General features: G+C 54.2%; 2 protein-coding genes across 5 annotated transcripts; one reads left to right on the forward strand and one right to left on the reverse strand.

Moving 5' to 3' along the window:
• The first annotated feature begins 207 nt into the window (after positions 1 to 207).
• On the forward strand, positions 208 to 7,872 carry B3GALT4 (beta-1,3-galactosyltransferase 4). Of its 4 annotated transcripts, XM_078387300.1 has the most exons (3): positions 208 to 637; positions 832 to 907; positions 2,857 to 7,872. In XM_078387300.1, the coding sequence occupies exon 3, from the start codon at positions 2,927 to 2,929 to the stop codon at positions 3,974 to 3,976; it is 1,050 nt and encodes a 349-aa protein (XP_078243426.1). In that variant the 5' UTR covers positions 208 to 637; positions 832 to 907; positions 2,857 to 2,926; the 3' UTR covers positions 3,977 to 7,872. The 4 variants fall into 4 exon arrangements, with proteins under 4 accessions (XP_078243426.1, XP_078243425.1, XP_072844007.2 ...); XM_078387299.1 differs by lacking the exon at positions 832 to 907 and having other exon boundaries at positions 209 to 637; XM_072987906.2 differs by lacking the exon at positions 208 to 637 and having other exon boundaries at positions 813 to 907.
• On the reverse strand, positions 6,743 to 24,248 carry WDR46 (WD repeat domain 46). Its single transcript, XM_072987494.2, has 16 exons — positions 24,090 to 24,248; positions 21,588 to 21,740; positions 21,392 to 21,472; positions 21,161 to 21,273; positions 17,410 to 17,497; positions 17,251 to 17,312; positions 16,629 to 16,733; positions 14,440 to 14,590; positions 12,887 to 13,022; positions 12,631 to 12,730; positions 10,910 to 11,063; positions 10,617 to 10,764; positions 10,237 to 10,331; positions 8,223 to 8,318; positions 7,938 to 8,051; positions 6,743 to 7,037 (listed from the first exon to the last, which is right to left on the reverse strand). The coding sequence occupies exons 1-16, from the start codon at positions 24,138 to 24,140 to the stop codon at positions 6,918 to 6,920; spliced, it is 1,767 nt and encodes a 588-aa protein (XP_072843595.2). The 5' UTR covers positions 24,141 to 24,248; the 3' UTR covers positions 6,743 to 6,917.
• Positions 24,249 to 24,442: the final 194 nt, after the last annotated feature.

Here is a 24,442-nt window from a genome sequence, read left to right on the forward strand (position 1 = left end):
GGGAGTTCCACCAGTCCACCCGCTGCTCTGAAAAGCAGCCCGCCCTCCTCCTCTCCTGCCCATTCATCTCACTAAGACCAAGAAAATGCCCCCCCTCTCCACGACCCTCTAAAGTCCTCCCCGCCCCCTAATTCTGTCCCCCTCCCCCGTTTGCAGCTGTGTCCCCACCTTACGTGGGTGGAGCTTCCGTAGCCCATCAGCGTCTACCTCCTTCTCCGCGCACTCCGGCGACCTCCGCATCCCTGCGCATCCCCCGGGCCTTTCATCCCCGGAGAGGCTCCTTCTCGTGCTGGCTCGGCAAAACTACGTTTCCCAGGCTCCTTTGGGAGAAACTCTGGGCTGCGTGAACGGTCCAAGGCAAAATGCGGGTACACTGAACAGCGCCAAGAATTTCTGCATAATAGGGGCAAACCGTCCGCCCAAGGAAGGCTGGATGGTGGACCGGGGTGTGTGGATGTGGGGTGGGGTGGGGGGTAAAGGAATCCCAAAATTTCCGAAGGAGGCAACCCACGCCCTGTTTCTCCTCTATCCTGCATTGCTATGCCATCAGAGGGATGGGGAGGAAAAGAAAAGGATGGGGATCTCTTCCCGGCGGCACGTGTTCGGTCGGCTGATCTCTTCGGCGAAAGAATCCCAGGTAGGTAGGTGATCCCAGAGATCCTGTCTTGGAAGTCTCACAGCCCCCCCCCCCCACCCGGTGGTAGACAGGCCCTCTCTTGTCATTTTTAAGCTAAGGAGAACGGCTTGCGTCTACTGCCTGCCTGTGGGGAGAAAAACCATCCATCTTTCCTCTTATTTTTCTCTCTCTTTTTTTTTAAATTACACTTACAGCGCCTCCTTTCTTCTAGCGAGGGCAAGCAAGAGGATTTCCCACCTCACTTTATCCTCTCAACATCAGCCCTTTCAGGTGGGCCATGCTCTGTGTGTGTGTTTGTGTGTGTGTGTGTGTGTGTGTGTGTGTGTGTGTGTGTATGTGTGTCCCACAAGCGGGCACTTTTAAGTCGGCTCCCCCAAGGAATCCCGGCCCAGCGCTCCAACCGCTGCACCCGACTGCCCCTCGGGGGTCCTGGGGCATCAGCTAACGATGCCCCATTGGTGGCGGGGGGGGGAGGAGGAGGGAGTCCTCCCTTGGTGACCGACTTATTTTAAAGCTTCGGGCGTCCAACGTGGACAGAGGGGAGGCGGGGGGGGGGTGAGAGAAGACCATGCCAGGCTAGGTTTTAAAAAAAGAAAAGCGGAGGGGAAAGGACAGCCACGCGAAAACCCCGCAAAAGGGGGGGGGAGGAAGCGGGGGGAAAAGCGAGCAAAGGAGAAGGAGAGATGGCAGGCTGGGAGATGCTGGCGGGGAAGGTCCAGAACTGGCCCGGTCTGAAGGCGGGGGGGGGGGGCGGAGAGGCCAAGGACCGCCGAGGGGAGGGAAGGAGGGAAGGAGGGAGGGAGGGAGGAAGGAAGGAAAGAAGGCCAGGAGGAGGAGGCCACCACCGGCCCCCGGATCGCAGAAGGAATCCGGGCCCCAGAAGGCCGGAGCTGCGCCGCTGGCTGGCCTTGGCCCGGACGCCTGGGTCCTTCTCCGCACTGCGCGGGGTGGGGGAGGGGAGACGCCCTGCCCGAGCAGCGGCTCCCCCCCCCCGGGACCTTGGCAGGGCCGGCCGAGCTTCCCCAGCCGGGGTCCGCCTGCATCCGCCGCCCACCCTCCCTCCCCCGCGATCCCCCCTCCCCCCGCCCGCGATCCGCTGCAGCGCCGCATCTCTGGCCTCCTCCCGCGATCTGAAAGGCAGGCTTTGGGGAGGACGTGGGGGTGGGGGGGGGAGGGAGGGAGGTTTTTGTGTCCGGGGCAGCAAGAGGGGGGGGGGGGAGAGAGAGAGGGAAGAAAGGGGGGATGGGGAGGTCCCGGGGGGGGGAGGGAGGGGGGAGCCAGGCAGTGTAGCTGCTTGGAGGGGACCAAAGACGGGGGAGTGGGGTGGGGGGGGATGCGGGCAAGGAGCTGAAGGCCCTCCTGGGCTCCTAGCCAGGATGCCCTCCCCGCCCCCGTCCCTGCAGAAAAGGCAGCTTGCGATGCCGGAGGGCCCCCCCTCCAGTCTCTTCCCCTCCAGCGCCACCCTATAGATGAAGTCCTGCCAGGGGGAGGGGGGAGGGAGGCCCTTTACCCGCCTGCCTGCCTGCCTCCTTTGTCCGGCTGGACCACAGAAGCCGGGCCAAGCGGGAGGAAGGGCTTGGGGAGATGCATTCTGGAAGGAGGAAGAAAAGGGCTTGGGGGAGACCCTGGCTCCCTGTCCAGCTGGCTCAGCCCTTCCTCCCTCGCCCTCCGGTAGTAGGACCCTATGGCACTGGATGAACACACCTCCGGCCCAGAAGGATTTTCAGTTCTCCCTTGCCAAATATTTATATTGTGCAATTTCTGTGCCTGTCTCTCCTTCTGGGCTGACAGGCTGGCATTTGGCTTCCAGGGCAAGGGGAAAATTTAAGGACTGGTTTTACCCGTTCCACGTTCACGCAGTCCGTTGGCTGTTTTCCACGGCTGCTGGGGAGGGATCCGAATCTACCTTCCCGGAGTCACTCTCATCCACTGCACCACGCTGGGTAGCTTTAGCTCATCGTCATTACTTTCGGTGACTTGTCACGCTTCTTGGCACGTTCGCCTTTCTCACCGGACCCCAGGCTCAAAAGCCCTGGCTGGATCTGGACGGGAATGGGAGGTGGGGGCTGCATGCCTGCAAAAGCAGGTGAACCGGGCCACCTTCCAGATGCCACAGGATTCTTGGTCATGGTGCCGCCACCCCACTCAGAAGCTCCAGGGTGCAGCCCCTGTGGCAGCCACGTCCTTCTCTCACGCCTGTGGCTTTTTCTCTCTTGCAGGAAGGTGGCGCCTCTTTTCCCGGAGCCACGGCCGACCCCCCCGTGACCTTTTTGCCCTGAAGGCCGCCCCATGGCTCTGCCGTCCCTCCTGAAACGCTGCCTGCGGTTCCGGCTGCTGTGGGGGCTGCTCTCCGGCCTGACCACGCTCTCCACACTCAGCTTCCTGGCCAGCGGAGGCCACGAGGTGCTGCTTTCCAGCTCCCTGCCCTACCTGCTGGACAATGGGGGGCACCACCCCCTAAGCGCCCCCCTGCTGCCCTCCTCGGAGGACTTCCTCCTGCAGCCTCCGCCCGAGGCCTGCAGCCCCCGGCCCCCCTCCCTGCTCGTCCTGGTGACCAGCGCCCCAGAGCATACGGCCCAGCGGCAGGCAGTGCGCGACACCTGGGGAGGGGTCCGGTGGGCCAGGGACTACACCGTCCGGACTTTCTTCGCCCTGGGATTGCCCCCGGAGCCCTCCCGGCAGGCGGCTTTGGAGCGGGAGGCCGCCGGGCACCGAGACATCATCCAGGGGCGCTTCATGGACACCTACCGCAACCTCACCCTCAAGACGCTGGCCCTCCTGGGCTGGGCCACCACCCACTGCTCCGGGGCCCTCTTCCTCCTCAAAGCCGACGACGATGTCTTCCTCAACCTGCCCGCCCTGGTGGAACACCTCCAGCGATCCGAGGGCACCTCGCCCGCCTACCTGGGTCGGATCCATTGGAGGGTGCGCCCCGACCGAGACCCCAACAGCCACCACCATGTGCCCGCCTCCCTTTACCCAGAAGGTGTCTTCCCGCCCTACTGCAGCGGCACGGCCTACGTGCTCTCCGGAGACTCCCTGGCCGCCATCTTGGGGGCGGCCCGCCACGTGCCCTTGATCCCCGTGGAGGACGTCTTTGTGGGTCTCTGCACCCGCCGGGCGGGCCTCGCCCCCAAGCACCTGGCCCGCATGGCGGGGTCTGCCCACGTGCCCCCTGACCCCTGCTGCTACCGGGAGGTGATGTTCAGCGTCCACCAGGTGGCCCCTGCGGAGATGGTGGCCATGTGGGACGAGGCAGGTCCTCGGGAGAAGCCCTGCAGCCTCGTCCAGCGGGCCTTGGGCCTCCTCCGGTGCAAGGCGCTGGCTTGGCTCAGCTAGCAGCCGCTGTGGGAGAACGGCTGCCCGTTTTGCAGGCCTGGACCAAAGGGGGCTGCGGTTTTGGAAGGAAAAACTGCTGTCTGGCTCATTTTGATTTTGTTCCCCGGGGGGGGGGCTTGAAGGAGGTGGGAAAGAAGAAAGCTCCCTTCCAATTTCCTACCTCAAAGGTCGGCCTTCTGCCGTTGCCCCCTGCAAGAAGAAATCACAGCAACGGAGTCTGCCTGCAGAAGCTTTGGAGGCATCAGCCCGCAGAGCCAGAGGTTGGGAGTTCAGTTCCCCCCTGGGCCTCCTTAAGCAAGGGCTGGACTCTGAGGATCCTTCCTGCTCTGCTGGTCTAAGATGATTGAAAGGAAGATGCTTTCGGAAATGACAGCCGTCCTGGCTTCTGGAATCACTCATTGCTCGGAGCATCGCTTAACAAAACCTCGGAACCTGCCGGTCATCTGTCCGTGGTTGAATGGAGAGGCCGGACTCCTTTTTTCCCCTCGTGCTTTTAAAAAAAATGTGCAAAATTAAACATTGGGCCCAGAAGATGCTGCTGGTGCAGAACAATCCTGTACTTTGGACCGGCCTTTAATTTGTGGCTTGCTCAGCCAGGGCCAGTTGGACAGTGTTGCCCCCATGATCTCTCTCTCTCTCTCTGCTGGGCAGAGGGAAGAGGGTCTAAACCAACTTCTCTCCTGTGTGAAGAGCACGGAGCTGTTCTTCTCAGGGGAAGGAGAGGGCGAGGTCACTGTGACTTCCTTTCTCAAACCAGTCAGAGACTCCCCCTGAGCAGAGGAGGGACAGGAGAGTCCGCGCTGCTGGTGGTTCGGACGTCCATCCCTCCTTCAATAGGATGTAACCCCATTCCTTCCCTTCCCCTTCTGCGCTCCTTCTCCCACAACCCTCCTTCCTACCCGGAGGTGGCAGAATGAGGCCGGTGGGAGCAGCGGCATGAGGAACGCCCTCCCCCTCTGCTTCTCCACATCTGTGTTGGGGGTGTGTTATGTGTCTGTCCATCCGTCCGTCCAGCCCTGGCACCGTGACAGCTGGGAATTCTGAAAGCCCCTCATCTCTTCCTTTAAAGCGTTCCTGGTCTGGATCAACCCCAAATGCCCAGAACTAGGGATGCACACCCGTACCCCAATTCGGTTTGGAGGACCCGTTGGTCTCCTTGATTTGTGCCACCAGGTACGAATGGGTTTTTAATCTCTTTACAGTATTATTATTTTTTAAGTGAAGCCCCTGAAAACCCCAGAGTGGCTGTTCAGTCTTCTTCTGGTTTTGCACGGAGGGGCTCGAACTCTTTGAACGAAAACAAAGTCTTCCGAACTTCAGGCTGCTGGCTTGTCTTTAAACGAACCGAAACATACCAGCAGACTGACGTGATTTGCAAACTGTTAAGCAGCAAACTCAGTTTGTTCGGACGCTGGAACAAAACTGGGGAGGGTTAGATCAGGGGGTTGGACTCGATGGGCTTAGAGGCCCCCTCCCACTTAGTCGTTCTAGGACGCCATCTGTCGTCCTCCTGCTTTGCTCTGGATCATGTACAAATGGGCATGACCTACTTAATGGGCTTGGGCTGAGAAATCTGGGATTTCTCCGAACCGGGTGCAACCGCCGTGGACACTTTTCGCTCCAGGGCCTGACTTGGGCAGAAGGCCGATCCTTCCTCTGATCGCTGGTCCCCTAGACCAGTGGTCCCTAACCTTGGGCCTCCAGATGTTCTTGGACTTCAACCCCCAGAAATCCTGGCCAGCAGAGGCAGTGGTGAAGGCTTGTGGGAGTTGTAGTTCAAGAACATCTGAAAGCCCAAAGTTGGGGACCACTGCCCTAGACCTCACCCCCCCCTTTCCCCAGCTCTACCACCTCCATCAGTTGGGTGGGACCTTTGTCTCTCCAGCTGTACAGATCATGTCCTGCAGGGCTGTGGGGAAACGTGTGTGCTTCCCCCAGCTATGCACACCCCCCACCAGCCCCACCACGATCACCAATGGGGAGGGACGATGGAAGACAGCAACGCTGAGCCTAGCCTTCGCATCCGGGACTGGCAGAAGCTCTCAGAGGGAGAAGCACCTTTTCTGTCAAGAGCTGCCTGGGCTCTGGGGCTGAACCCACAGCCCAAGGTCCACCTGACCTTCTTTCAAAGAGCCTCGTGGTGCAGTGGTTAAAACGCTGTACTGCAGCTAAAACTGTGCTCACGACCTGGGGTTCAAATCCCAGGTAGCCGGCTCAAGGTTGACTCAGCCTTCCATCCTTCCGAGGTCGGTAAAATGAGTACCCAGCTTGCTGGGGGGGGGGGGACAATGTGTAGCCTGTATAATTAAAAATTGTAAACCGCCCGGAGAGTGCTTGTAGCGCTATGGGGCGGTATATAAGTCCAATAAATAAAAAAATAAATAAATTTCCTTCCGCAGGCGAAGCTTGCTGGGGGGGGAGGGAGGCCAGGCCTGCAAAGCTGCACCCCTGCCTGACCAGACTTTCTTACCCGCTGACCCAACCAGGGAGGCCACTGGCAGCACCTTCGGCAGAAGCCACAGAATCGGCGGGTGGGGAGGGAACCCGTGAGGCCATCTAGACCGACCCCCTGCCCGTACAGGAATCCGGGACGGAGAGGCATCCGAAGGGGTGGGCTGCCATCCCATAGAGGCTTCAGCCAAACTAAATCCAGAGAACCTTAAAAGGGCCACAAAGCTCGCTCTCGAAGCCCCCTCTGAGCCTGAACACACAGGCACACACATTGCTCAAATCCACAGCGAAAGATCTGCACAGAGGCAGGCGGAAAACAGACTAGGTTCTTTTATTACAGGAAAAGGGGGGTTGAAGGTCCAGGATGGGGGCCTTCTAGTCACAAACCCACCCAGCCCCAGAACAGTCCCTTAACTGAGCCCCGGGCCCCTTGTCTTGCCCCCACGGGGGGCGGCTCCAGCTTCTGCCGCTGCTTTGCTCGATCCTGCGGCTACTTCTTAAACCGGTCCAGCGCTGACCTCTGCCCTGGCGGGGCAGCCCCCTTGGTGGCTTCCTCCTCCTGCTGCTTCTGAGCCTCCAGCTTCTTTGCCACGCTCTTCCGGATCGCCGTCTGTGGAGGAGGAAGGCAGGGGAACGGGAAGGGCAGGAAGGGGGGGGGGGGAGAAGGAAGCAAGAGGGAAGGGGGGGGGAGAAAGCATGAGCCAGAGTGAACTGGGGGAAAGTATTTGTCCTTGGGCAGGTTTTCTTCCTATGGCTGTCTGGCGCTGACTGTTTGGGGGCCCAGGAAGGGAAAAGACCCCCTCGCCCTGCCCCACAGAGGCCTGGCTTGAGTTCCTTCCTCACCCCCTTGATCCGAAGATCAATCCTGCACAGAAAGTGCTGCTCGGACACACTCACGCCCCACAGGTTGGCTTCCTCTGGGCAGAGAAAGCAGCCAGCGTGTGGCGCCGTGAGGAGGGCATGGGTCCTGGACTCCAGAGACCTGGGTTCAAATCACTTCCTTGGCCATACGCTCCCTAGGCCACCACGGCCTGGCCACAACCTCTGCACTGGGCCTGAATCTTAGGGTTGTTGGTGAGCATACCTTGTTTCCCCGAAAATAAGCCCTAGTATGATTTTTCAGGATGCTCTTAATGTAAGCCGAACCCCCCAAAATAAGCCCCAGTTAAGGGAAACCCCACCTTTCAACCTTGTGCAAAAACCAGAAGATGACAGGGACTGTATTTGAATCGATGTAGATTCTTGTATATGAAAAAACTTAAACATCTCTTGAAAATAAGTCTTACTGCTTTTTTTTTTGAGCAAAAATTAATATAAGGCCCTGTCTTATTCTCGGGGAAACGTGGTAGAAGAGACAAGAGTTGCGTATTGTCACCTTTTGCTCACTGGGAGAAAAGATCGACCGGGGAGGTAGCCGATCAAGAAATAAAAATGACTGAAATCTGTGTCGGCTTAGGTGGTTTTCCTTCATCCATCATGCCCCAAAAGGGGAAAAAAAAGGCAGCCTCACCCGCTGCTCCTCCACCGCCACCTTCGTCTTCCGCCTGAGCCGGCTGGCCGCTGAATCGCGCCCCTTCGTCCGCTTCCGGGGGGAGAACTTCTTTTTGGCCTGGGGGTCGAAGCCCTGAGGGAGGGGGAGAACCAGAGGGTGAGAGGAAGGCAGGCCACCTCAGCCCCCCCCGGCCCCCTTTCACGGCACTTCGGAAACCGCCAAGGGTCTCTCCCACCCCACCCCCAGGGTGGCTGGCACCGACACAGCCACACACACACACCCCACTCAGGGCTGCCCCCTCACCAGCCGCTCCACGCGCTCCTTATGGCTCTGCTCCAAGGAGATGACGTCCACCGCCCCCAGCTGGACCGTGTCGAGAGAGATCAGTTCTGCCGGGATCTGTGGGAGGAAAAGAACCGGGCAGCTGAGAGCGAAGGGCCCCCCAAACCGCAGAGGGCCGAGCTTCGTGGGGACCCCCTCCCCGAAATGAGCGACCAGGAGGCGAGCCAACGCTAAGGCTGGGGCTGGACTAGATGACTCTTAGGGACCCCCCCTCTGACTCAGCCCTTCTACAGTGGTTCCTAAATTGCCAGTGGCCTCCTGTGGACTACGAATCCCAGAACCCCCCACACTGGTGGGAAGAGGGGTGGGGAGGCTAAATTTCTCCTGCAGAGAACTTTCTGAAGCCCTGGATTTCAGGAAGAAACAGGCCTATGGGTAGCGGAGTGCCTGGGCAGAAGACCTAGAGGCAAAAGGGCCATGACAAGACCTCTGGGGACGAATTCCCTGTGGGGCAGAGAGGATTGGGGGGGGGGATGGGGGCCGCCTGGAGTCGCACCCCCTCCCATAATCTGCTTATGGGGAGGGAAACGACGAGCCAGGGGCTCTCTCCCTGCCTGTTACCCCAATTTATTCTGTAGATCATTTACTCAACGCAGCTACATGAAAGGGAGGGAAACCTGGGCCTTCCAGGGAGTTTCAGACTTCAGATCCCAAGAAAGACCTGCGGGACCGAACGTCCCCCACTCCCCCCATCTGAAACCCCCCCCCCCACTCTAAAAAAGAAGGATCCTGGATTAGACCAGCTAGCAGTGAAGGTGCCCCAGTGCCTGAATCCAGCCAGGCCATCATTTCCACTGAGCAAAACCTGACACCCAAATCCTTTGCAGGTCAGCAGGGGAGAAGTTCAAAAGCAATAAAAACCATTTCTAAAAATCCTAGCTGACCACGTTTTCCTTTACGAATCACCACTAAAGAAACAGATATATCCTGCCTCTTTAAAGAGACTGAAAACACGTCTTCCACAGCCCCATTTGACTACAGCTTCCATTATCCCACTCTACAGATGGGAAATCATGGGAGCGGTAGTTCCCAAAACATGCTGGAGAGCAATCGGTTGGATTGAGGCTTATATTTAATGTTTCAAAAAGCCCAGAGGAATAATGCAACGTGGGGTGTGGTTGTATATCCGCATACACAAACAGAAGACTGCAAACACACACACACACAAACATACGCCCATGAGTGATTTCATTCTGTGGGTATGTATATATGTATTCATTCATTACATTTCTGTCCACCCTTCCATCAAGACATTGTCCTTGAGGGCGTTTACCTTTCTCCAAGAAATAAAAGCCAGAACATTTGACTAAAACCATATAAATTCACCCTACTGTAAAAACATAAAAATCAAACAAAGTACATGAAAACTACAATTTAAAGCCTTTGAGCTTTCTGTGTCCTGTTTAACACTTCCCTCGAGGGCCCAATTATTACAGAATTTATAATGTGCATTTTTTTAAAAGAAAATTATTTAAAAAAATTTAATCAAGAGGCCACAGATCTGAGTAGATACGAGGGCTCATAGTTCGGGAGAGATGAGTGTTAAAAGGAAACTTGGGAGCCCATTTCAAGGGAGGAAATGCCATCTGGGCCCCCAAGCTAGGTCTACCCCATCCTATCCCCAAAATATATATTTCCGAAGTGGGAACACCACCGCTCAGGCGTCTGAAATCACAAGATCCTCCGGTTTTCGCAGGGCGAACAAATGGGATGCTCGATTCCGAGGACAAAGCAGAGCTGGAGAGAAGCCCCATTTGGGGACTACAGCACCCAGAATCCCCCACGGCTCTGCTGGCCAGAGTATTCTGGGACTCGTGAGTGCATCCCGGCACCTCCTGGACCAACCGATGAATCGAAGCTGCTCCCAACAAAAACCTCTGGCCCCTGGGAGATAAAGGGACACCCGGCTGCCCCCCTTTTCCAGCGAGGGGGGTGGGCACCCCAGGGTCCCTCTCTCCCTCTTGAGACCCTTTACCTTCTCCAGCAGGGCTTTGACCTCCCACTCCTGCCGCTGTTTCTTGCTACGGAAAGGGTTGCTCTCCAGGGCATCGAAGTTCGGCTCCCCAGCACCTGCGGCGCCCAACGGGCGAGGGGGGGGAAGAGAGCCTGATGAATGGGGGGGATCTTGTGCCCCAAAGCCCCTCCCCCCAATCAGGGGGGAAGGGGATAACCAGCCCCATGCCTTTGAGGGTCACCCCCCCTCCCTCCCTCCCTCCCTCCCTCCCCTTTTTCCGCTTCCTTTCCCCGGGGGGAGGGGACCCATGGCAGGCCCCCATCCTCTATACGGACCACCTGCTGCCCCCACCCCCACAAGCCCGCTTCCCCTGCCCGCCAGCCCCCCCTCCCCACTCTCACCCGGCACCAAGAGGCTGACAAAGCCCTCCTCGTGTCCAACGCCCAGCACGTCCTCAAAGGGGCAGAAGCGCAGCCCGTGGGAAGGGCGGGGCAGGGAGTGGCACAGGTAAGGCTTCGAGGGGGGGCCCACCAAGACGTCCTTGTACACCTGGGGAGGGGGTGGCAATGGAGAGGGGGGGAAAAAGAGAGAAGCATCAGGCCTGGGGACAGGGGGGCGGTGGGTTCGGGGAAGAAAGAGAGGCAAGATTCCCTCTCCCCCCCCCGCACAGCACCCTCCCCTGCCAACCCCTTACCTGGACGACCTCCTGACAAGCGGCCCCCAGGAGCCCCCGCTGGCTGAAGTCCAGGTGACCGGCCCCCATGGGCAGCAACAGGGAGTGGAGGCGCCGGTAAGCACGCAGGTCATAGAGGTGGAGCTTCCGGTCGAGGCCTGAGGTGGCCATGTACCTGTGGGTCGGGGGGGGGGAGAGAGAGAGATGGAGAGACCACCTGGGTTCAGGTCCCCCTGAAGGGCTCCATTCTCCCCTACAAGCCTGCCTAGGGGTTTGAAGGCTTTCGGGGATAACACACACACACACACAGGCAGAATCAGAGGCAACGTGGCCTTGGGGAAGGGAGTTCCACCGCCCTCGCCATGATGGCCACACCTGCGTTGGCTGAAGAAATGCTAAAAATTATTTTTTCCCCCACACTTTAGCCAAGAGCACCTAAAAGTTTTCATCACCACCGGAGCGATTTTCCTGTTTCAGAGAGTTCTTACACAAAGTGTACCACCATCATCATCATCATCATCATCATCATCATCATCATCCTCCACTTGGAACGGCAGAGCTGGAAGGAACCTTATAGATCATCAGCCCCAGCTCCTGTCAAGGAGGCCCGAAGAGCGGGGCGGGGGGGGGGGTTGAATTCCCAGCTTCTGGCTCCACAGCCAGAGACCTCAACCGCTGAGCTATCCAGCAGTTCAGAATCTTTGTACAACAGATCCCATCATGATCGATCTATCGACTGATCGACCGACCGATTTCTATACCACCCATCTGGCAGCCAAGGCCCCTTTTCAGCAAAAAACACTCAATGGATAAATGAGCGACCAGAAGCCTCTCCCCGAACGAGGCAAGCCAAGGGCCAAGGCTAAAGCTAAGGTGGACTAGATGACCCTTAGGGACCCCCTCCGACTCTGCCCTTTTACACTGGTTCTCAAGTTGCCAGTGGCTACTTGTCCAGATGGCAACAACTTCTCTGTGGATTACAGCTCCCAGAACCCCCCCACACACACACACACACACTGGCAGGAGAGGGGTGGGGAGGCTGAATTTCTCCTGCAGAGAACTTTCTGCAGCCCTGGATTTCAGGAAGAAACAGGCCCATGGGTAGAGGAGTGCCTGGGCAGAAGACCTAGAGGCAAAAGGGCCATGGTAAGACCTCTGGGGACGAATTCCCTGTGGGGCAGAGAGGATTGGGGGGGGATGGGGGCCGCCTGGAGTCGCACCCCCTCCCATAATCTGCTTATGGGGAGGGAAACGACCAGCCAGGGGCTCCCTCCCTGCCCGTTACCCCAATTTATTCTGTAGCTCAGATCATTTACTCAACGCAGCTACATCAAAGGGAGGGAAACCTGGGCCTTCCAGGGAGTTTCAGACTTCAGATCCCAGTATCCCCAGCCACTGTTTACAATGGTGGGAGCTGATGGGAATCTTACTCTGACAAGAAAGACCTGCGGGACCAAACATCCCCCACCCACCCCCACCAAAAGCCCTCCAGCCACCCTAAGGAAGAAGGATGCTGGATTAGACCAGCTAGCAGTGAAGGTGCCCCAGTGCCTGAATCCAGCCAGGCCATCATTTCCACTGAGCAAAATCTGACACCCAAATCCTTTGCAGGTCGGCGGGGGGGGGGGGGGGAGTTCAAAAGCAATAAAACCATTTCTAAAAATCCTAGCTGACCATGTTTTCCTGCTAAAGAAATACCTATATAAATACTCAATGGATAAAATAAAAATGATCGCACTCACGTGCCAGTGGCATCTACGGCCAGGGCCCGGACACCCCCTCGGTGGCAGAGCATCCGGACTAGCGGCTCCTTGACATTGGGGCTCCAGAGTGTCACGGTGCCTATATTTTTTGGGGTGGGGGGGCAGGGGTTAGAAAGAGGGAGCGAGAGGCTTCCGGAGAGACCCACCAAGACCGAGGGGCAGCCAGGATGGCCTCTCCGCTTCTCCCACACCCCACAGAAGAGAGAGGTCAGGAACATGGGTGGCCCTCGCCTACCGTTGCTATGGCCCAGGTGGATGATGGCATTGGAGGGGTTCTGGGCCATCACGCCAAGCCGGCCCCCCTTGGTGCAGATGGCAGCAACCTCCTTCCCCACAGAGATGTCCAGGTACTGGAGGAATCCCGTCTCGCTCTGAGCAGGGGCACAAAAACCAAACACGGTGAGCTTCTGGAACGGCCTGCATGACATAAACGCTAACAGGTGAAGGGGTTAAGGGGCCACCAGCCTAGAGACACCCCCCCCCCTCTCCCCAAACACAAAAGATAACAGTCCTGGACTACGGCTCTGTCAGGATTTTTTTTTTCTTTTGGTGAACAGGGAGTTAAATTTTAATATTGTAATGGAAGTGCAGAGACACAAATGTAAGGTAAAAGCCAATGTAATGACTTACAGCATACAGGTGTAACAAGATAATGTATTGCTTGATTGTTAAGCAAGACCAGCTGTAAATGGAGAAATGTGATTGGTTGTTCTGTTTAAATGTAACAGAGACAGAATAGACCTTACCGCTCAGCAGTAAGTCTGGTGGTCACTTGCTTCTATGTCAATATTGCGCTGAATGTTGTTATGCCAAATGTATGTTGCCTTGTATATATGTGTAGCCATATCTAATATACTATATTATAACCACTAAGAACTCTCTCATGTCGTTTTCTCCCCATCTCTAACTCTCTTACTTTGCTAAATTTAAGTGGGAAGAATGGAAGCAGTCTGATAAGAGGCTCTGCATAACTAGCGTCTTTACGTTTCAAGGCTTGTCTGTGCTGGGAACCGGGGGTGGGCTAGATGACCTTTAGTAGCCCAACTTGGGGGAAGGAATCTCTATATTCCAGGGGACTTGCTAGCATGTTTTTCCAAACCTATTTTAACTTCTAAGCTACTCAGTAGGAAGGACAGGCGGGAGAGAGGGGAACGAGACGGCCTCGTTAAGCAACCCCAACACTTCAGGATGCCGTGCAAACCCCCATTCCCAACCCCCAAGCATGTCAGTCTTTGCCCAGCGGATTTTTATTAGCGTGTGGTCTCCACCAGCCTTATCTATTGCAGGTGTGGAGTCGCCGAATTGAGTACTGCGACGGAAAATGGCCTAGGGAGATGTCGTAACTTCCAGTGGGTTGCTTCCCGAAGGAACGCCGTTTGCGTAACTCTGCAACAGGATTCCAGCCCCAGAGTTGTAAATCAGGCAGGGGACTCTGCCCTGCAAGGCCTGCCAGGAGTCTGCATCTGTTTTTCCGTCCGAGCCCTTTTGAGGTGGCAGAAAGGTGGGTCAGAGAGTTGTGGAGAAGCTGAGCCTTGTTTTATTGCAGAATTCTCTTTCCAAGGGAACAGCTGAGTCCAGGTGGTTCCCGGAGAAAACTCCTCTCCTTTCCTTGTGGGGATTTAGCGGGGAGAAGAGGAGGGACGGGGGGGTCTGGATTCGGGAGTCTGCAAAAAATCACAGGCTGCGTTGCCCACCCGCAGGTTCACAAAGAGGACCCCGAAGCAACACCAAGACCAAGATAATTGGGGCGCCCTTCCCTCCCCTCCTCCCGGTCCGCAGTTTCCTCACCGCTGTGGCCAGGAGGAAGTGGTAAGGCAGGAACTCCATCCGCTGGACCCGGTAAAAACGCTTCAGGCAGTTCAGCTCCAAGCCTTGGTTGTCGTAGACGTACAGCCACTGGCGCTGGGCCACCGCGAACATGGTTTCCGTGTGCAGCCACCTGGGGGTGCGGGAAGACACACCGGAAGGAGGATGAGGAGAAGGAAGAAGGAAATCCCGCCAGAGAGGGGAGGATCCGAGGCATGGTGTGCTTAGAGGACTGGGCTGGTTTGAGGCTCTGATGAGCCACGAAAACTCAGGAGGTGGCCTCCAGCTCCTCTCTCATAGCCTGACGTACTTCACAGGGGTGTTGTCGCCCCAGAGAGAAACTCTGTGTGTGTGTGTGCTTTGCCCCCAAGTCCTGAGCTTCAAGCAAGCAAATGTCAGCCTTGCTAGCCCAGCTTGGAGCCATTCTAAGTTGGTTTTTTTTTTTTAATTTGCTTGCTCTCTATAGAAGGCAAAATGGGTTCCAGAGAAGCCACTGTGCGTTCGTCTTGCTTCAGCCAACGCAATGACAGCAGCAAACCCAACACAAAAGAAAAACGGGAAGTCTCAAACGGCATCTTTCAGGTGAACGGTGCCTAGGTTGTCATGAGTTTTTGGGCATTCCAGCACATCTGGAAAAGGGTGTCCTGACCCAGAAAAACTCATGCCAAGATAAAACAATGAGTTAGTCTGAAAGGCTTCCACCAGACTTTTTTTTTTTTGAGGGGGGGGATCGAGGGGTTTGGAGCAGGAGCTCCTGTTGCGAATATAAGCAGAACTCCTAGTCCACGTTCATCGGAGCACATGGAAAGACGCATATACTCATCAAAAGACCTATACAAATGCACGGTCCCCCTGCAAGGCCAAAAGTACGTCAGCCGATCTCCCTGCCACGAGAGTGACGTTGGGCGACTTCCCACAGCTCTGCAGAATGCGCTGCCTGCCAAGGTTTCGAAAACCTGCAAGAGGCTGCTAACGATTGATTGATTGATTGATTACACTTGTATACCGCACTGATTACTGTTCGGCTCTACTCAACAGAAGACCAGCAGAAACCCCTGTGAGGCGCTTTTTCCTCCTCTGTGGCATTTTCTCCCGAAACAGAAGGGCTGGAATGATCAAAACTGCTGTTGTTGTTTTTTCACTGTCCATTTGCTCCTGATTTGGAAAGTCCGGTCCTGGTCATTCCTGCTCATGTCTTGCAAATGCGTGGCTGTGGCTTCCTCTACTGAGTCATGCCATTGTTACATACAGCTATGACCTCACCTGTCTGTCACTGCTAAAGCTGTGAGTCATCTACCAATGGTGTGACGGAGGGTGGGACATAAGGGGTGGAGCGGTGGTATAAATGGGAGTGAATGTGTGTGAGAGATTTCAGATAGGGACTGATAGGGCTTTGATAGGGTTTAGAGAGAAGTTAGGAGATCTGTGATATACTGTGAGAGTCTGTGTATGCTAGTGCCTTTATTATTGTGATTGAATTATTATTTAATTATAAGTGATTTACCATTCCTTTTATTTGTACCCAATAAACCTGAGTTTTTATTTTGAATCATATTTTGGCCTGAAGCTACTTATTTGAGGGAATGGTTGGTGGCAGTGGAAAAGAAGAGTGATTTAGAGTGACGTAGCAACCCCCCTTTGTGAGGTACAGGGAGGCTGTTACAATGCCATCTCAAACCCAGCCTTCCTCTTTCCCTACTGCGTTCGTGTAACCTTATTCTGCACTTACAAGGCGGCTCTCAGGCCAGATCCAGACGCCGTTCTCGCAAAGAACTTAAATACATAAAATCTTAGGGATCTTTCGTTAATATTCTTCATGTTATATAGTCTGAACACCATGTCATAGATAGATTATTTAGCATTGTAAGTGAACATATTCCACATTCCATTTTGTTTCCAATTTTTTCTGGGGGGAAAAACAGCTATGGGAAAAAATGGGGGGGGGGGAACTGGGTTTTTTTCCATCCGTCAGCTGAAAATATATCTCATTCACCACCTAACTCCCAATTACATGGGGTTAGTGAGTCCAGTTTGGATTTTGGTCCGAACTCTATGGGACTCAACACTTGGGACCATTTGTTTGAAGTTCAGATTGCAGCTCGGAGTGAATTCATATTCCCTTATGAAATGACACCGGGAGCTCTCATGCACACACACACACACACACTCACGTGAGGTCGTTGATGGATTCCATGACGTTGATTTCGCACATCAGGGCTTTCGTGTGCCAGTCCAGAGCTGCCACGTGGCCCCGGCGTCCTCCCAGGAGGAGATGCCTGCAGTGGGGCAGAAGATGGGGGTGTTGGGGAAAGATCTGTCAGTGGGAATGGACGAGGAGTGCTCGGCATGCTGAGCATGGCTAAAGAAACAGTAAAAACCATGAAAACATTCTTGGAGAAGCCTGTCTAAGAATACCCTTTTTAAAAGTGATTTTTGAAAATAAATGGGATTCTAGGCTGAAATCCTGTTGCTTTGTTGCAGAAAAAGCACAGCATTCAATTTTTCCAAGCTGCCAATTAACAAGTCCCCACTGGGATTCCCAAGGGTGCAGGGACTTGTTAATTGCCAGGTAGGAATGACTGCATGTTTACATCTTTTATGTAACAAAACAACAGGATTTCAGTCATTAGGTGATTTTTTGGGATGCAGTTTACTTACATCCTTGTCACTCAGAAAAGCAACAATCTGTTATTTCCAAGCTCCACTTTTTCTGGACTCCAACGCCCATGCTCCACACACACACACAGCTCCATGACCAAAGCCCAGTCCCAATCCAGTCCCACGGCTACTCACCTGCCGTTGCGGGTGTAGCTCACTCTGTAGGGCCCAAACTGGTTCAGCCTGAGCTCAAAATGCTGCCAAGAGGGAGAGAAGGCAAAGTCAGGCACCAAGGACTCTCCGTGGCTCCACTGAGAAGCTCCCCACTCCTGGAAAGCCCCAAACCACCCCCACCTTGGCACCGGCCGCGAGGTCCACCGCGTCTGCAATGTCCGACTGGGAGATGGTACAGGTGTCCTCGCCTTCTTCGCCTTCCAGAAACCTGGCAAGGGTGAAGAACAGTATTTTACATCAATACTCGGAACAATTCAGTTCAAAAACACACAGTGTCTCCCCACCTGGAAAAATGCGCTCTTGGCTGATAACATTTCAATACCCATTTCCCGCAATATATCTTTTTCATGGGCTCCTTGTCCAGAGGGAGACCCCCAACGCCAGGCATTGGGGAGAGCGGGAAGGCTGTTCGCAACCTAAATACTTTGTAAACTGGAGGCAGAGCTGGGGGAATAAGGGCTTGGTTTGTTTGAAACATGGCGCTGGAGGAGAGCTTTGCTAATTCCCAGCTAGGAACGCCTGAACGTTTACCCTTTTTAGGTAACAAAGCAAGAGGGTTGAGCCAGAAAGACAAACAAGGGAGTCCTGGACCAAATCAAACCTGAACTATCTCGGGAGGCAAAAACGACAAAACTGTAAGGCTATCCTTACTTTGGGCACCTCATGAGAAGACAGGATTCTTTGGAAAAAGACAATAATGCTGGGGGAAAAGCGGAAGGCAGCAGGAAAAGAGGAAGATCCAAGACGAGATGGAGCGGCTTCCTAAAAGAAGCCCCAGACTTTGAGTCTACAAGAGTGCAGCAGGGCCATGAAGGACAGGATAGTTTGGAGATTGCTCATTCATAGGGTTGCCTTGAGTTGGAAGCGGCCTTACGGCAATTAACGAAGGTTTGACTCTGTCAACACAAAGCTGCCCATAGGTGGTAGCCGGCTTCCCAGTTCTCAAGAAAACCCTCAAAGAAACATCATTTAAAGTAACTTAGGTAAAGGTAAAGGTTCCCCTTGACATGCTTATTCCAGTCGTGTCCGACTCTAGGGGGCAGTGCTCATCCCGCTTTCAAGCCGTAGAGCCAGCGCTTGTCCGAAGACAGTTTCCGTTGCCAAGTGGCCAGCGTGACTAGGGAATGCTGTTTTACCTTCCCACCGAGGTGGTACCTATTTATCTACTCGCATTTGCATGCGTTCGAACTGCTAGGTTGGCGAGGAGCTGGGACAAAGTGGCGGGAGCTCACTCCGTCGCGTGGATTCGATCTTACGACTGCTGGTCTTCTGACCTTGCAGTGCAGAGGCTTCTGCAGTTTAACCCACAGCGCCACCACACAACTTAATGTTAAGCAACTTAACGGACAGCAATTATGTATGTACTAACAGGGCTTCTAGCATCTCCCCTTATATCGTGTTCATATTTCTAAAAGCTCCGGGAATGTCTCCAATATGACCTGGAAAACAGGGCTGTCCTTATTTATACTGATTATCCAATTTCTTTAATTGGAATCTTGTTTTTCTTCCAACAATGGAATTAAGAAATAAACTTCCTTCTCCTTTGTAAACGTAGTTGTGCGAACACGGATGCATCTCTAGAGAAACAACTACGTGGAGGATTCAGGGAGAGAAAAAGATTAGCTATGCAGTCCTGGCGGAAGCTGATAAAGCCCCGTGACGCTGAGGAGCAATATAGGAACTTTTTGCATGCATAAATATTGCTTCACATTTAGAATTTATAGTTCCTGCTCCCTGGGCACAATCTTAGAACTGCAGCACATTTTAAATTAAAATGATCATCACATATATCTTTTTTTAAAAATCTTTTAAAAAAAATGACATGAATTCTAAACATCCATTTAAAATTTATAAAAATCCCCCCCTTTTTTCCCTCTTTTTTCCCTCCTCTTTTCACTCAAACCTCAGTTGAATTTAAAAAAAAAAACAAAAAAGCCCACACTGCCAGCTTTAAGATGACCCCTGAGTTTGGTGGCCTTTAAAAGCCGGTGATGTAAAAGCATCCGTGTGCCAAGTCAAGCTGATCCCCGGACGAGGTCTGGCGAGGTCAAGGCGGAGCCGATGATGTCCGCTGGGGGGTCGCTTGATCCGCCCCATACAAAAAGGAGACTTGCTTACACCCGCCGAGGCTGCTCAACACAGAGCAATATTTCTCAGGGATGAGCCAGGCTCAGAGGTAAAAGCCCTCCTTCCCGGAAGGCAGCTGGCCCCTTGATTCCCCCCCCCCTCCAATTCTGCCTGTCTGGCCAGCTGGACGTAGGAGTTGGAGGGCAAGAGCCTTGTGGGGAGGGGGGAAGAGTCAGGCACAGTTCTGTTTGCCCCATTCCAACCGGGCCAATTGTTTACTGGATGGAAGGGGGCCAACAGGTTGCTTTATATGGGAGGTGCCCCTTGCTAAATTGTTTAGATACTTAAGTCCCTCCTTGGATTTACAGAGTGGGATAATAAAAGTTCGGGTGTACGTGCGTGTTTGAGAAACAGGATCTTTCGCGGGAGAAAGGGGCGTCGGCTTCCTGAGAAGGGGAGACGTTACCCCAATAAAAAGGGGCTTCTTATGTCAACAAAACAAATTTATTCTACAGCCAAAGCCCCAATAACTTCTTAGGCCAACGTGGCAGGTGGGGGGGCAGAGGTTACTTGGTGATTATAAAAGGGGGCTGCACCTCAAAAAAATGTCAGGAGCCACAGTGTTAACACTTATTTATTTTCAGTCAATCAAGATAAAGACTGATTGATTGTATATAATACAGTCGTGCCTCGCTTAACGGGCACCCCATTTAACAACGAATCCGCATAGCGATTAAGTTTTTGTGATCGTTTTTGCGATCGCATTGCGATGTTTCTAATGGGAAAAATCGCTTTGCAATGATCGGTAAGCTGTTTCGCTTACCGATTTTCACATAATGATGATTTCCCAACAGCTGATCGGTGGTTCCAAAATGGCCACCGGGTAAAAAAAATGGCCACCCGCTGTGTTTTCACCCAGATTCCTTGCTTACCGGGCAGCAAAAATGGCAGCCGTATGGAGGATTTTCGGATAAAGGTGAGTTTTTTGCCCATAGGAACACATTAAACGGGTTTTAATGCATTCCTATGGGCTTTTTTATTTCGCATAGTGATGAATCCGTATAGCGACGATTTTGGCTGCACGGATTATCGTCGCTATGCGGGGCACCCCTGTATTAATATAAAAAACAAAGTATAGGTAACATATATTATTAATTTATACTGTTTTAACTGTCTTGAAATGTTTTAATTGCTTCCATTTATTTTAAATATTACATGTATGTATTTTAATAGGTCAGAGACCACAAATAAAGATTGATTGATTGATTATTTATTTTCTTCGGGGGGATGCCCCTAATATTTGTTTATTCCATGCAGCTAAAGTCGTGGGATGGAGTCCGTGAACCCTAGCTCCCAAATAAAAACTCAGCTCGTCTAAGGCTTGGCAGTTCCCAGCTGTTCCTTGGGTTTCAAGACACACCTGGCTCCCAAACCCATCCGGGGAGATGAAAAAGGAGCTCTCCTCCCCGGAAATTCCCCTGCAAACATCGGGCCCATGCTCCTTTATCATGGCACAACGGGTGGCACAGAAGTGGGTTTTTGCAGGGCAAAGCGGGCCCCTCAAAGGCCAAACACCCTCATTTCAGCTGGCCATTAGTTCATCCCCCCCCCCCACACCCTCAGCAAGACGGCCTCCGTTTGGGGTCCACAGGTCTGCCTGTGTTTCTCCTGCTCCCATGGGGACGGGGTGAGGGTGCGCGAGACGGGGTGGCCCAGACTTTCAGCAGAAACCGGAGGGCCAGAACCCTGAGAGACACAAGCCGTCAGGTTGGCAGGGGTTTTGGGTGGGGGGCAGGATGATTACCCGGGCTCCTCCAGGAGCAGCAGCTCCGTCCGGGCCGCTTGCTTGGCAGCCGCTTCCGCCTTCTCTTCCTGCAAGGCCAGCTGGTGCTTGAGACGCCGGTTCGAGGCCGCCTTCTGCAGGAGTGGGATAGGAAAAAAAAGAGGAGTTGGGGGCAAAGCAGGGGTGGCCCCGTGGTCCCCACCGAGGGGCTCAGAGGGGAGGGTTTTTTTGGGGGGGGCAGAAAGGACTCACCAGCTTCTCTTTTTTTCCTCTCTGGAACTTCTTAATCCGTTCAGCCGGGACAGCAGGGTCCCCAGGGAAGGGATCCACCTTCTGCACAAGCAAGAAAGGAGACGCTATTGGGGTGGGGTGCCCACACTTTGCTTCCCAGCCCCAAAACGCAGTGGCCAGTTCTGGGCCTCCCCAAACCCTTCTCCCCCTTCCTCACCCCGGAGATCCTGTTCTTTTGGCGGTCAGGCTCTCTTTTCTTCCTCCGGGAGCCCCCATCCGGCCGTGGCTTCTTCATGTCTGCCGATGTGGCCCCCGTAGGCTCTGGGGCCTGGCCCCCGTCCCCCTCCCAGTACCTCTGGGGCTGCTTCCTCTGTGGGGAGGAGGAGAAAAGACGGGGTGGGTCAGCAAGACGAGGAGACGAAAGCCTTTTGATAGCCTCCATTCCCACCCACCTCTCCGTGTCCCAATGTTCCCAGTTCGGCTGTCAGGAGGGGAGAGGCCACAGGGCCTCCGCTTGGCCTCCAAGGCCACCCTTCCGAGTTCATATCCCACCACCTCCTGCTCGAACCACGTCAAGTGGGAAAATACAAGACGAGAGAAAATAACTTTAGAACCAAGTGTGTCCCACCCCCTCCTGGACCACCGGCTTTCTAGAAGCCACGTCTGGCCTCCATTTCAGAAACACACACACACACCGACACAGCACTTCCAGGCCAGGCTGGGAGTTGCAAACAGCTTTTGCCAGTCAGGTAGACCAGGCAGAGCAAGGAAGCTCAACCGCCTGATTTCCAGTACGAAGCAGAATCACATCTTCAGATGTCCTTCTGTTTTCTGTGCCAGGGATAAAAATGTACTGTTTTCAGCAACCGAGTCCCTGAGTAAAGGCTAAAAGAAAAGAGCTGGACTGAGGAAGCTGGGAATCGCTGACCTTATGGATCCGCTTCACCAGCTGTCAAGACGTTTGGAGGGATTTCGGGCCCAGGAGCCCTGGCCACCAGTCAAGCTAGCGGGAGGATCTTTAGGCATCTGGAAACTGTTTCCAAGATCTGGCAAGGCAGAAAGCCATTGCAAGAGGTTCCCTTAGAGCTCATCCGAGTCCAGCCTCACCCTGTGCCATACCGGTTCTCCATCTCAGGACTGACCACAGTGGGGTGACCAGCCCCTGTTCCGAGCCCCTAGTTGGATCAGAAAGGCCTAGCAACAGCGGTTCGCGCCTTGGAAACTTCAAAATTAGACTACTGTAATGCTTTCCACTTAAGGATTTAAGGAACTCGATTTGGTGGACAGAGTGCCGGAAGAACTATGGATGGAGGCTCGTAACATAGTACAGGAGGCAGCAACAAAAACCATCCCAAAGAAAAGGAAATGCAAGAAAGCAAAGTGGCTGTCCAACGAGGTTTTAGAAATAGCAGAGAAGAGAAGGGAAACAAAATGCAAGGGAGATAGGGGAAATTACAGAAAATGGAATCAACCCTGAGTGCTCGCTGGAAGGACAGATCCTGAAGCTGAGGCTCCAATACTTTGGCCATTTCATGAGAACAGAAGACTCCATGGAAAAGCCCCTGATGTTGGGAGAATGTGAAGACAAGAGGAGAAGGGAATATAAGAGGACGAGATGGACGGACAGTGTCACTGAAGCGACCAGCATGAACTTGACCCAACTCCGGGAGGCAGTGGAAGACAGGAGGGCCTGGTGTGCTCTGGTCCATGGGGTCACAAAGAGTCAGATACAACTTAACGACTAAACAACAACAATGCTCTCCACGTAGAGCTGCCATTGGAAACAGTACAGAAATTTCAGCAGGTACAAAATGTGGCAGCCAGCAAATTTACTAGAGACCAGTCAATTCAATCATGTTTCCAGTCTTGGCAGTTCTTCTTCATTGGTTCCCAGTTCAATTCAAGGTGCTGATTGTGACTTACACAGTCCTGAATAGTTTAGGACTTCATTGCTTGAACTATCTCTCCCAGAAATCAGTTACCTGTTCTACCCACTCCTCTCAATCCATGTTGCTAACTACAAGGAATCAGGCCTTTTTGGTGGTGCCCCCCCCCCATCTCTGGAACAAGTTACCGACTGAGAGACAACAGGTTCCTTCTCTCTTGATGTTCAGGAAACTGGTAAAAATGGAATTATTCAAAGCTGCATGAATTTTAGACTCTGTAGACTGGCCAGCAGCCGGCCCTAGATCGGCTCCCTCCCTGAAACAGCGAAGACTTTCAGGTCCAGCCTGGTTGCCCCATGAACCGACACAACCCCTCCCCGAAGGACGGAAACATGGGCTCTGTAGGGAGCCAGCAAGCCGCCGGACGCAGGGGCGGTCCCCGCCATCGTCCGCGGAACTCCAGGCCACCAGACTGTCCCACAGGGGAGTAGCGGGCTCGGCGGTTGGAGAAGGCGAAGCCCTTGCCTTCCGTTCTCTGCCATTTAAACGAGCGACCCCGACCCCCTCGGCTGAGAAGCGCCTTTGGTTGGGGGATTCTGGGATTTGTAGTCCAGGAGGCCCGTCAACACACACACACACACACACACACACACTGCTTCGACTCTCTTTCCGATTCTGCCGGGTGAGGGCATCTCCAGGTCACTGAGCATCACAGCCTGGGAAAGTTACGGGTCTGGACTACAAATCCCAGTACCCTGGGAGTGCAAGAGTCACATGTTCTAGGCTCCTCCCGTGCAGAGGGTGGAGAGAAACTCCCCGCTCGTCGATCTCACCTTTTTCTTCGTCGGGACGGGGTCCGAGGCTTTCTCCTTCTCCCCCTCCATGGCGACGTCCCCAAGAACCCCAACGGCTCTCGCTCCTCTTCCTCCCCCCACGTGGAGACCCGCTCCAAACCCCAACGGTTGCGGGTGCCTCTGCCTCCGGCCAATCAGAGCGCGGAAGGGCCCTTCCTATCCTCCAATCGGCGCCCGCAGGAGGCCGTCCCGGAACTGTTGTCTCGGAGAAGGACGCTCCGCCAATGGAGAGAAAGGAGGAGGAGGCGGAGGAGAAAAAAGGAGGCGGTGGCAGGAAGGTGACGTCGAGATCGCCATGTTGAACAAGGGCAACCTTCCCTGCGTCGCCATTT

Source organism: Pogona vitticeps, chromosome 2, assembly GCF_051106095.1.
Source record: "Pogona vitticeps strain Pit_001003342236 chromosome 2, PviZW2.1, whole genome shotgun sequence".
NCBI classification, from domain to species: Eukaryota; Metazoa; Chordata; class Lepidosauria; order Squamata; family Agamidae; genus Pogona; species Pogona vitticeps.

Excerpts from the sequence above, each read along its gene's own strand:
- B3GALT4 (XM_078387300.1), top strand. The coding sequence starts at position 2,927 with ATGGCTCTGCCGTCCCTCCTGAAACGCTGCCTGCGGTTCCGGCTGCTG.
- WDR46 (XM_072987494.2), bottom strand. The coding sequence starts at position 24,140 with ATGGAGGGGGAGAAGGAGAAAGCCTCGGACCCCGTCCCGACGAAGAAA. Across the intron at positions 14,591-16,628 it reads GAATCCATCAACGACCTCAC|GTGGCTGCACACGGAAACCA; the intron begins GTGAGTGTGTGT and ends CCGCACCCCCAG. Across the intron at positions 8,319-10,236 it reads TCAAAGCCCTGCTGGAGAAG|ATCCCGGCAGAACTGATCTC; the intron begins GTAAAGGGTCTC and ends TTCCTCCCACAG.